The 11,624-nt window shown below is 46.6% G+C and overlaps 1 protein-coding gene across 1 annotated transcript in view; it reads left to right on the top strand.

Annotated features, from left to right (window-relative positions):
- The first annotated feature begins 2,617 nt into the window (after window positions 1–2,617).
- Window positions 2,618–11,624, top strand: part of LOC310803536 (protein SSUH2 homolog) — an 11,173-nt gene continuing 2,166 nt past the window's right edge. The window contains exons 1-12 of the mRNA XM_083668356.1: window positions 2,618–2,741; window positions 3,714–3,812; window positions 4,728–4,800; window positions 5,065–5,194; window positions 5,462–5,522; window positions 6,230–6,351; window positions 6,753–6,815; window positions 7,726–7,805; window positions 8,252–8,344; window positions 8,750–8,855; window positions 9,739–9,846; window positions 10,643–11,624. The exon at window positions 10,643–11,624 is cut by the window's right edge and continues 2,166 nt beyond it. Of these exons, the coding sequence (XP_083524482.1) occupies window positions 2,717–2,741; window positions 3,714–3,812; window positions 4,728–4,800; window positions 5,065–5,194; window positions 5,462–5,522; window positions 6,230–6,351; window positions 6,753–6,815; window positions 7,726–7,805; window positions 8,252–8,344; window positions 8,750–8,855; window positions 9,739–9,846; window positions 10,643–10,783 (1,101 nt within the window). The 5' untranslated portion in view covers window positions 2,618–2,716 and the 3' untranslated portion in view covers window positions 10,784–11,624. The remainder of the gene's footprint in view (window positions 2,742–3,713; window positions 3,813–4,727; window positions 4,801–5,064; window positions 5,195–5,461; window positions 5,523–6,229; window positions 6,352–6,752; window positions 6,816–7,725; window positions 7,806–8,251; window positions 8,345–8,749; window positions 8,856–9,738; window positions 9,847–10,642) is intronic.

Below are 11,624 nucleotides of genomic sequence, written 5' to 3'. Positions count from 1 at the left end.
CACCACATCCTCCAGCTACCATCATCACATCCTCCAGCTACCATCATCACATCCTCCGGCTACCATCCCTGGTTGCTTCTGACGCCCCGAGCGAAAACAAAGTAGACTTAAGTGTATTTAAAATCAGGGATGAGCACGCATCGCGTAACGGTATGAAGTATGTATAATATCATGGTAATATACTTTTAGTAATTTCCATATTACCCAGAATTCTTGTTGTTAACCATAACTTAAAATAATTCGGACCAAGATACGGTATACCATTCTGCCTTTCTTCAAGTCCGAAATACAGTAACTTCCATAATTACTGGAAAGAAGTAGCAAGTTGTCTTCTTTCAGCTTTATACTCCAACAGTTTGGGTTTGAGATCAAACAATTACTATGAGGTTAAAGTAGAGATTCAAAGCTTTAAATCAATGAGAAACATAGTCAAAACCTTAGACTTACCAAAATCATCAGTTTATAACATCAGCTTATAACATCATTAAAAAAAGAAAAACAACCAGGCTGTTTAATGGCGTACCACATCATCACAAGGTTCCTGGTTCCATCCCGACCCTCGACACGTCTTGCATGTCATCCCTCCTCTCTCTCACCCATCCTTCCTGTCTATCTCCGCTGTCTCTATCCCAATAAAGCAGAAATGCCCTAACAAACATATTTAAAAGAAAAAAAAGCACTGGTGAGCTCAGCAATCGCAAACAGGCTGGTAGGCCAAGACTTCTAAAGTGGATGACCGAAGAATGCTCACCATAATGAAGAAAAAAAAACAACAACAACTGTTCCACAGATCAGGAACACTCTCCAGGAGGCAGGCATGAATGTGTCAGAGACCATCCTCAGAATATGTCACCAGCCAAACTACAGAGGCTTCACTGCAAGGTGCAAACCACTAGTTATCCTCAAAAAGAACGGTCAGGATACAGTTGACTAAAAAGTACCTAAAAAGCCTGCAGAAGTCTGCACGAGTACAAGCAAATACCTCCAAACTCATTGGATGGCACTTATATTACTTTTTACATTACTTTTGGAGCTGAAATAGGGGGAGTATGTTAAAAAAACAACTTTCTAAATGGTGAACCCAATCTGACAAACAAACAACAACATTAATTTAAAGCTGAGAATCTCTACTTGGACTCCATAGTAATTGTTTGATTTCAAATCCAAACTGATATATAACACTTTAGTGTCCTGCTTCATGAGCCCTCTGAGGTGGTTTTGACACGGTGTGTATGCCAGTATGGAGAGAACGGGTCTTACCTGTTCCACCCAGTGAAGGCCGGCAGCCATATATCAGCTAACACACACAAAGACTCAACTATTGTAGTGGTTTTCAAATGAGTTTGGCGGAACAACCTCACAAGTATGTTTGTATAAACATGAATCTCTTCCCCTTGTGTCGTCACAGTGCGTGTTGATGACAGTTCACGTCTCAGACTGGTTTAAATAACTCCACATCGTCTCTTGTTGCAGCTACTGCAGGGACCATTGCAGCTACTGCAGGGACCATTGCAGCTACTGCAGGGACCATTGCAGCTACTGCAGGGACCATTGTAGCTACTGCAGGGACCATTGCAGCTACTGCAGGGACCATTGCAGCTACTGCAGGGACCATTGCAGCTACTGCAGGGACCATTGCAGACATGTTTGGGTGTATAACTTTACAACTTCTATAATGTCAGGAGCAAAGGTCAAGAAGTGAGGTTTGGTCAGTGGTCCAGGTGAAGAAAATCAATGAATTCAGATATCTGGGAGCTTCACATACAGAGTATAGCATACACAAGGTACAATATGATGCCCTGCGTCGTTTAACAATATGACCACTAACTTCATGTACTCTGTTCTAACAAAGGTCGTCCTTAAGGGAAGCATCATTATCAGCCTATCATGAATAAACACGCGTCCGCACATTTAGGTGGAGAGTTGCGGAGTCTTAGAGGGGTAAACGGTGAAGAAACAGCACAGCCTAACAGGAAACATCTCTAAACCGCAAAGATAAGGTTTTCCTCTTTTGACACAAGTATAAAATGCATCAAAATATCAAGCTACCAATATATACAATATCATTTCCAGATCTTCACCTTTCAGTCATTTCAAAAATGAACTGATTGATCATTGGTCAAAATGCATCTCAGGGTCTTAAATATAGCCTACCTATATCAAGTTATAACTTGCAATAAGCATGCTTTCATTTCACAGATAAACAGTTCCAGTTTGTGACCTTTGAAATATATGCCTAAGGAACAGCCGAACATTATGAGACCTCCGTCTCAACTTGTTGTGCTGCTTTCTTTTGACTGCTTCGGCTTAGTGCTGAAGGTCAAAAATGTAACGCAAATATGTAAAGATTTCAACAGTTTGAGATGTTCTTAGAATTTATCCAAATAGATGGAATTCCATCAGTCGACGATCTTTGTTTTAGTTTTTGTACTCTGGAAGGAAATGTTCATGCTTTTCCATATAATGTTAAACTACACCGCAGGCTCGGAGAAAAGGAGGATAGGAGGCTGTGGGGTGGGGTGGGGGTGGGGGTGGGGTGGGGTGGGGGGCTGCGGCCTGGGGTATTTGATGAGGGCGGAGTCGGTTCCCTCGAAGACTGTAGAAAACTGGGAGTGGCGTTTAAGTGTGCAGAAGCCCGATATCACTCCCTGTCGATTCAATCTCAGTCAGTTCCTTTTTTACCAGTAGTCGATAGTCTGTTATTTGATAAAACACGATGTTCCATCCTCAAGAGGGACAAGGTAAGTGACTGATCTTAGAAACATTATGTTCTGTTGAATGAATACGCTCCGTCTTACACTACATTTACTCTGCATAGACTGTTTTAAATGTCTCCATTAGGAACACTAGTATTACTTCAATTGTTGTTTCAAATATTGTTCCAATTCAAGCGCATTTTGCTTTCGTATGATTTCGGTTTAGAATGATTTGTATTGGCGTGACGACGGGAGGTTATAGGAACTCGGTATTCCCGTTAGCCCCCCCTCCTCCCGGTGTCAGATCACCCACCCACCGACCGTGCAGACTGGGAGGGCTGATCTGCTCCCAGGAACAGCTGCAGGACTCAACCAATTTAACATAGGACCAATGATCATCGTTTGCTATTATTATGGATATCATGATCTTGGAATGTATCTTTCAACATTATAATAGAAGTGTGCGAGTGAGGACATAGGCTGCCAGTGAGGGTCTGAACGGACACTCGGACACTCCTCTCCTGCGGGATAAAGTCGTCCTATAGGCGGTCTTAAGGTTCTCCGATCCCCGCAGGCAACACTTCACTATGTCCTCTACTTCCATACCCCCTACAAGGAACTGTCCTATATGTAGCATGTGTACCATGAAGTGACTCACATCTGGAGTCTAACGCCACTCCTACAGGACACTACCATAGACCACAGCGGCTGAGTTAATAATCAATCTACTAGTGTATAGTCCATGGAACACAGTTCAAGTACACAGTGCAACCAAATGCCTTGGGCAGAGCAGCTCTCACCATCCACAACAACAACAATAGAATGTAATCATAAAACATAAAGCAATCTAAAACAATTTTACAACCACAAGTCATAAAAACAATAATAATACTGATATGAATGAAAATGAGCAGCACCATCCAGTGTACAGGTGGAGTTCAGATGCAGTCAGGCGTATGTTAACCTCCAGGTTTCATATCTCAGCCGACAGGTTTAATCTTGTTCTGTATCTTCCAGCTCTCTACGCCCCCCCGGTGGCCGGGCCCGGACCCATGGCCCCCCCGCCCAGCATGTTTGGCAACGTGCCAGGCTATGAGGACACCGTGTTAGGAGGAGGTGGGATATGAGTCATCAAGCTCTACCCCTCTATCCCTCCACACCTCTATCCCTCCACACCTCTATCCCTCTATCCCTCCTCACCTCTTTCCCTCCACACCTCTATCCCTCTACACCTCTATCCCTCCACACCTCTATCCCTCCACACCTCTATCCCTCTACACCTCTATCCCTCTACACCTCTATCCCTCCACACCTCTATCCCTCCACACCTCTATCCCTCTATCCCTCCTCACCTCTTTCCCTCCACACCTCTATCCCTCTACACCTCCATACCTCTATCTCTCCACACCTCTATCCCTCTATCCCTCCTCACCTCTTTCCCTCCACACCTCTATCCCTCTACACCTCTATCCCTCCACACCTCTATCCCTCTATCCCTCCTCACCTCTTTCCCTCCACACCTCTATCCCTCTACACCTCCATACCTCTATCTCTCCACACCTCTATCTCTCCACACCTCTATCCCTCTACACCTCTATCCCTCCACACCTCTATCTCTCCACACCTCTATCCCTCTACACCTCTATCCCTCCACACCTCTATCCCTCTACACCTCTACACCTCCACACCTCTATCCCTCTATCCCTCCACACCTCTACACCTGTCTCTCTATCCCTCCACACCTCTGTCCCTCTACACCTCTATCCCTCTACACCTCTATCCCTCCACACCTCTATCCCTCTACACCTCTACACCTCCACACCTCTATCATTCTATACCTCTACACCTCTATCCCTCTCTCCCTCTCTCCCTCTCTCCCTCTCTCTGTTGGCTGCAGCAGTAAGTGATGTTTCCATGTGTTGGTTGAGCCTGTGGAATGGGCCAGTGACACACCCACTTCCATGACTGATCAATGTGTTGTGTTCCTGATCACCAGTATTGATCCCAGACCCTCTTGACTGCCCCCCCCAGGTGGATACCTCCCCCCACCCGTGCCCGTGAACCCCATCCCTATGCCAGAGCCCACTCCTGTCGTTGACTGGAAGTATGACCCATCTCTTGATCAGCCAATGAAAATAAAGGATTGCTGTTGCTGTTGTTGTTGTTGTTGTTGTTGTTGTTGTTGTTGTTGACTTCAGCGTGGGGAAAGGGGCCCGTCGTTATTTGGAGTAAATCCACTGCTAGCGTTTCTCATTAGATATTGTAATGACCTAGACTGATGTTTTAGTTGATTGGTTGACTCTGGAGGGTGACATGTTCTGGTGTTGAGGTCTGAGGCGTCATGGTTACGTGGTGTGCTTGTCTCCAGCATCCCCTCCATCTCCGAGGATACGGCGCGGGGCGCCTTCAAGGAGTTTGTGGGCGGCCATTGTTGCTATAGCAGCGGTCCAGCCAATGATGGAGTGATCACTAAGATGGAGGAGTACAACACATACAGGGTAACAGACACTTCTCTGTCTCCCTCTCTCTCTCTCTCTCTCTCTCTCTCTCTCTCTCTCTCTCTGTCTCTCTCTCTCTCCTGGGAAGAGAAGTAGACTGTCAACCCAGTGATGACAGCGATTTTCAGTCTGATAGAATGTCTGTTGTTTTCTGTAGCACTGGAAGAGAACCCTATTGGACGGATCTCTTGTTGCCAAAACAACAGACCTCATCCATTGGCCACGTGTTTGTTTACTGTTGTTGTCTAAACACTTGTGTTTCCATAGTACCGCCTGCAGACCTTCACTGAGTCCAGATCCACGGAGTGGGCCACCAAGCCTCACGAAGGTAAACAAACTGCTATCTCTGTGTACATCAGGGGAGGCCGGCAGAGGTAGAAATCGGAGGACGGGCTCATTGTAATGTATAGAATGCAATGAGGAATGGTATCAAACAGGTGTGTTTGATGTTTGATACCGTTCCTCACTCCGTTCCATGCATTGCAATGAGCCCGTCCTCTGATCTCTACCTCCACCAGCCTCCACTGATGTTCTACTGTATATGTTTGTGTATTTATTGGTTGGTGCAATCCATTAGTCTCCCTTGGGAATCAATAAAGTCTAATCTGATCTGATCATACTTTATGAAACGTGGCATATCATCGTCTGCTCCTGTAGCCATGCGGAGGTGGGATCCATCACCATGAATCCTACAACAACTTTATTCTCCTAACAATAATAATAATAATATTATTCTTATTCTTATTCTTATTATTCTTATGTCCTCCAGTATTTGGCTTCTAAATCTGTGTACAGGAAATACAAACAAAGCAGTTTTTCCGAGCCCCGACTCGCGTTCTGCTCTGTCATGGAAAATCTCCGCTTTAGATGCTGTTTACGTTTGGCAAGCGTAGCCGCGTCCGAGTGGCCTCCTCTGACACCCAACACCCTCCGCAGACCTACATCCTGGGAAACTGGACAACTCTCCGCCATTGTGGACCTATCGGCCGTAATGCATCCCACACTGGGGATTTGTTTCTGCTGTGTGCTTGACAGGGGAAGTGGCAGACTTCTACACCCAGACCGCTCCGCGCCCCTGGGAGGTCCAGGTGCAGCTGCCCCCCTTCTTCAAGGACCACACCGAGGAGATCCGGGTCCCCTTCACCTCCTCCATCAAGGTGACGGAGCAGCACTGGTTCTCAAATGATATTTAACTCCTTCAGCGCCGAGGGTGAATAAAGTCGCCCAAATGGCCAACATTCTAGAGTGCTCAAGGGCGACTTTATTCACCGAAAAATGCATGAATGACGATGCTTCATTTTGTAGCCAATCAAAGTATTCTCGCTAGGTAAACACCACATTAAACACTTGGTTCTCTAGGTGGTGAGTGTTCCAGAATTAGAGACAGTTTGTGAGATAAATGTTTGCTTAATGATCAATGTTGTATTGTTGACCACAAACCACGGTCGCTGGTCTGGTCTCACGTTCAAAGTCAGATACATACGGTTGCTTTGATGTGAGATTTGATTGACATGTCCGGGGGTGTGAGTTACTTCAGAGATGCCGTCTGTGTTTGCAGGACTGTCACACCTGTCACTCCAGTGGGACCCTTCCCTGTGAGGAATGTAGCGGAGCTGGGAATGTGAGTTATGAACCTGGTTCTGAACTATAGACTCTTTGTTGTTGGAGCAGAATGTTTGCATTGTCGCTGTTAGTGCATTTGTGTAAGTAAGTCAATCAACTACACGAGTCATAAGATCTGTAAGCCAAACCTCTGATAAGAACAGCTGCCATTGGCAGTCACAGTGCTAGAGAAAGGACTTCTGTTCTGTTGCTAATGCAGGGTGTCAGGGGGGAGAGAGGTCTGCTCTTGGTCCTGTAGACATAGTCAACTATTATAAGAATGACTGTGGTGTTCACCGCATGTCCATATGGCAGATCTGATCTCACAACTCAATCAGTGATCCTCACTACATGTTTCTATGTACTTAGTTGTATCTATTTGATATGGCATTGGATGTACTCAATGTTTTATCCCAGTGCACTTTATAATGTCATCACTGTGTATTATGTCATCACTGTGTATTATGGAAGCTATTCTGTAATGAAATTGAATGTAACTTGTTAATATTTTATATGATTCTTCATTGTGGAGTGACACGTATGAATACCAGTTCACAAACAGGATGGAACACTGTATCTTTGAGGAGGAACCCTGAGTCCAGGCGGTGTGTTGGTGTTCAGACTGTTTGTTGAACCCTGAGTCCAGGCGGTGTGTTGGTGTTCAGACTGTTTGTTGAACCCTGAGTCCAGGCGGTGTGTTGGTGTTCAGACTGTTTGTTGAACCCTGAGTCCAGGCGGTGTGTTGGTGTTCAGACTGTTTGTTGAACCCTGAGTCCAGGCGGTGTGTTGGTGTTCAGACTGTTTGTTGAACCCTGAGTCCAGGCGGTGTGTTGGTGTTCAGACTGTTTGTTGAACCCTGAGTCCAGGCGGTGTGTTGGTGTTCAGACTGTTTGTTGTCCGTGTGGTAAATGTTGATCCCCCCCCCTCAGAAAGTGTGCTGGGTGTGCAGCGGCTCGGGGACGCGCCTCGAGGAGCCCTGCAGCCGGTGTGACGCCACGGGACGCGAGAAGTACGTCTCTCTGTCATGGTCACCTGCCTCTATATGTGCCGGTTAGGGGAGGCCGGCGGAGGGAGAAATCGGAGGACGGGCTCATGGTAATGCATATAATGGAATGAGGAGTGGTATTAAACACGATGCATTACCATGAGCCCGTCCTCCAATTTCTACCTCCACCAACCTCCCCTGGTGCCTGTACCATTTCCGTGTGGTTAAGTTAAATGTATTTGACTTCCATGTGGAAACAGTCTACTAGAGAGTTAGAACATCCACAGCCGAACTTACTCAAATGTAAAAAAAAAAAAATGTACAATTAAATAGCTCAGTAAAGCCTCGCCCAGCAAAGTCTGGCCCAGTGAATTTAAATGTTGCTTGATCCTGAGTGTGGACACTTCCTCCTGTGTGTAAACCGCTGTTGACACGTCTCAGTCAGTGACAGCAGGTGTGTTGTTTCGTAGATGTTCTGAGTGCAACGGCACGGCCACCAAGGAGTGTGACACCTGTAAAGGACATAGGCAGCTGCTGGCTTACATCAAGCTCACGGTGGTGTGGTGAGTTCACACAGCTGGCACATGTTCAACGTGATTGAAGGAACTGAAACGTAATCATCTAGGCTAGTGTCCATAATGCAATGTACTGTTACAACACAGGAAGTAGTCCTCTGTGGCTCAGTTGGTGGAGCATGGCGCTAACAACGCTTTGGTTGTGGGTTTGATTCCCGCTGGGACCACATATACTGAATATATATACTGACATGTCTGCACTCACTGCAATGTAAGACGCTGTGGATAAGAGTGTCAGCTAAATGGCAGATATAGGAAGTGATGCTGTAACTACTGTAAAGAAACAGGAAGTAGCCTAACTCCAGTTTACCAACGCTTGTTGTGGTTCGCTTCCCCAACGCCACGTTCTTGTTTTCCTGTCTTCTTGTTCCTGTGTCTGTGGCGGTCGTTTAGGAAGGACAACATTGGGGACTATGTCACGCCCCAGTCGAGTGGCCTTGGCGATGAATGCCTCAGCTCTGTCACCGGAAAGGAGCTCTACAAAATCACCCAGTTCATGGTAAGACTAGATCAAGGCTGAGATTAGGTTATGTAATAATAATAATAATAATAATAATAATGCATTTAACTTGTATAGCACTTTTCTCAGTCCTCAAAGACTCTACATTCCATGGAGAGAACAAGAATAGATAGATAAATAAAAAGTAAAACAAAAGCACAGTCAGTAAAAACAACAATAAAAATAGTTAAAGATTAAAAGCAAAAGTTCTGACTCCTCTGTCCCTCTGTCCCATCTGACTCCTCTGTCCCTCTGTCTCTCTGTCCCATCTGACTCCTCTGTCCCTCTGTCCCTCTGTCTCTCTGTCCCTCTGTCCCTCTGTCTCTCTGTCCCTCTGTCCCTCTGTCTCTCTGTCCCTCTGTCCCTCTGTCTCTCTGTCCCTCTGTCCCTCTGTCTCTCTGTCCCTCTGTCCCATCTGACTCCTCTGTCCCTCTGTCTCTCTGTCCCTCTGTCCCTCTGTCTCTCTGTCCCTCTGTCCCTCTGTCTCTCTGTCCCTCTGTCCCTCTGTCTCTCTGTCCCTCTGTCCCTCTGTCTCTCTGTCTCTCTGTCCCTCTGTCCCTCTGTCCCTCTGTCTCTCTGTCCCTCTGTCTCTCTGTCCCTCTGTCCCATCTGACTCCTCTGTCCCTCTGTCCCTCTGTCCCTCTGTCTCTCTGTCCCTCTGTCCCATCTGACTCCTCTGTCCCTCTGTCCCTCTGTCCCTCTGTCTCTCTGTCCCTCTGTCTCTCTGTCCCTCTGTCCCTCTGTCTCTCTGTCCCTCTGTCCCATCTGACTCCTCTGTCCCTCTGTCCCTCTGTCTCTCTGTCCCTCTGTCTCTCTGTCCCTCTGTCCCATCTGACTCCTCTGTCCCTCTGTCCCTCTGTCCCTCTGTCCCTCTGTCTCTCAGGTGTATCCAGTGATGGGCTTCCCGGACCCAGCCCTGTCCGAGGCTTCTGCTCGATTGGTCAGGGAACACCAGACGGAGTACCCCAAAGAGTCACGCATCCTGCAGCAGGTATGAGACCCCCTATAGACAGACCCCCTACTCCCTATAGACAGACCCCCTACTCCCTATAGACAGACCCCCTACTCCCTATAGACAGACCCCCTACTCCCTATAGACAGACCCCCTATAGACACACCCCCTACTCCCAATAGACAGACCCCCTACTCCCAATAGACAGACCCCCTACTCCCTATAGACACACCCCCTACTCCCTATAGACAGACCCCCTACTCCCAATAGACAGACCCCCTATAGACAGACCCCCTACTCCCTATAGACAGACCCCCTACTCCCTATAGGGGATGTCTTCTTATAGAAAGACACGCAGTAGCATTCTGACCAACCAAAAGCCTTATTTTAGTTGTGGTGCTCCTCCTGAATAATCTCCAAATAACATGACAGTTGGTTGTTCTGGTGCCGCTCTGGCTGTTTAAGGTGTTGTTTGAGGAACTCTTTGGTGTAGGATGTGATTGTTTCTCTTGAAGCTGGTCAGCGCCGGCCGTCCTCAGCAAGGAAGCGATACCGTAGCGGGCCACTTTCACAACGGCTGACAGGAAGACACAAGTGGAATGTCAAGCATTTTTGTTTTATCCACAATAATGTTCCCCAGGTGGAGATGACTAGCATGTCCTCTCTCTCTCCTGAAGACGGATTATTCAGCTTTACCGTAGGATATTCCACCACCTGTGGGCCATATGTTTGTCTGCTTATCCCTGACCTTTCACCTGAGCCCTGACCTTGGTGTAGGCTATGTGTCATCACCTCTGTCCCTGCAGCTGACCTGAGAACTGATCTGTCGTTTCAGCAACAAACCATCGAGTTGATCCCCATCACCAAGGTCAACTACAAGTGGAAGGGCGACACCCATAAATACTACGTCTACGGCAACGAACACGAGGTGAACGCCGACGACTACCCCGCCACCTGCTGCTGCACCATCATGTGATCCCGACCGCCATGTGACCTCTCTTCTTCTGCAGAAGCTAAGAGTATTACAGGTCTAGCAGTGGAATGTCTAGTGGGCGGGGTTTACCAGACACAATTAAGCCAATCCCTGGGCTAAATCCTAACAAGCCTTTTAGTTCAGCAGTAAGGCTTAATCTTTGTTCGGGCATGATAGATGATAGTATATTATGTTTTTGAAACGTACAGTATCATAAATCAAAAGAAAAGTATTTACCTAGAATGTGATAGATAATAACCTGCCTGTTTGGATCCTATAATTTCACCAAGCGGCCACTTTTATATTTTGTACTGTAACACTTGTCTGTGTTTGTCTGGGACAGCATAGTCTCCAGAGTCATGCTCTATCATGCTGTAGTCTCTCGGGTGGGTCTATTTTGTAAGTATTTAAACAGGATCCTATTCCTGGTGTCACGCCTAGGGGTGGTTTCCCCAAAAACGGATTAAGACAAATCCTGGATAAAATCATCAATGATCCATGGACCTTCCCTCTCTAGTCTAATCTAGTCTAATCTAGTCTAATCTAGACTAGTCTAATCTAGTCTAATCTAGTGTTTAAGATTAGAGAGCGTATTGTTTTTGAATGTATGTAAACTAACAGGGTTAACTAGAATGTATTCTAACCTGACTGATCACATTGTAAAGTCATAATGCTGTAACCTGCATCTGTCCCTGCATCGCCATAGTAACTAGTGTCTGTCCCTGCATCGCCATAGTAACTAGTGTCTGTCCCTGCATCGCCATAGTAACTAGTGTCTGTCCCTGCAACGCCAGAGTAACCAGTGTCTGTCCCTGCATCGCCATAGTAACTAGTGTCTGTCCCT

Source organism: Argentina silus (genome assembly GCF_951799395.1).
Source record: "Argentina silus genome assembly, chromosome: 4".
Lineage (NCBI taxonomy): Eukaryota > Metazoa > Chordata > Actinopteri > Argentiniformes > Argentinidae > Argentina > Argentina silus.
Note: the sequence above shows the minus strand (reverse complement) of the source record. Positions and strands in the feature narration are given on the sequence as shown.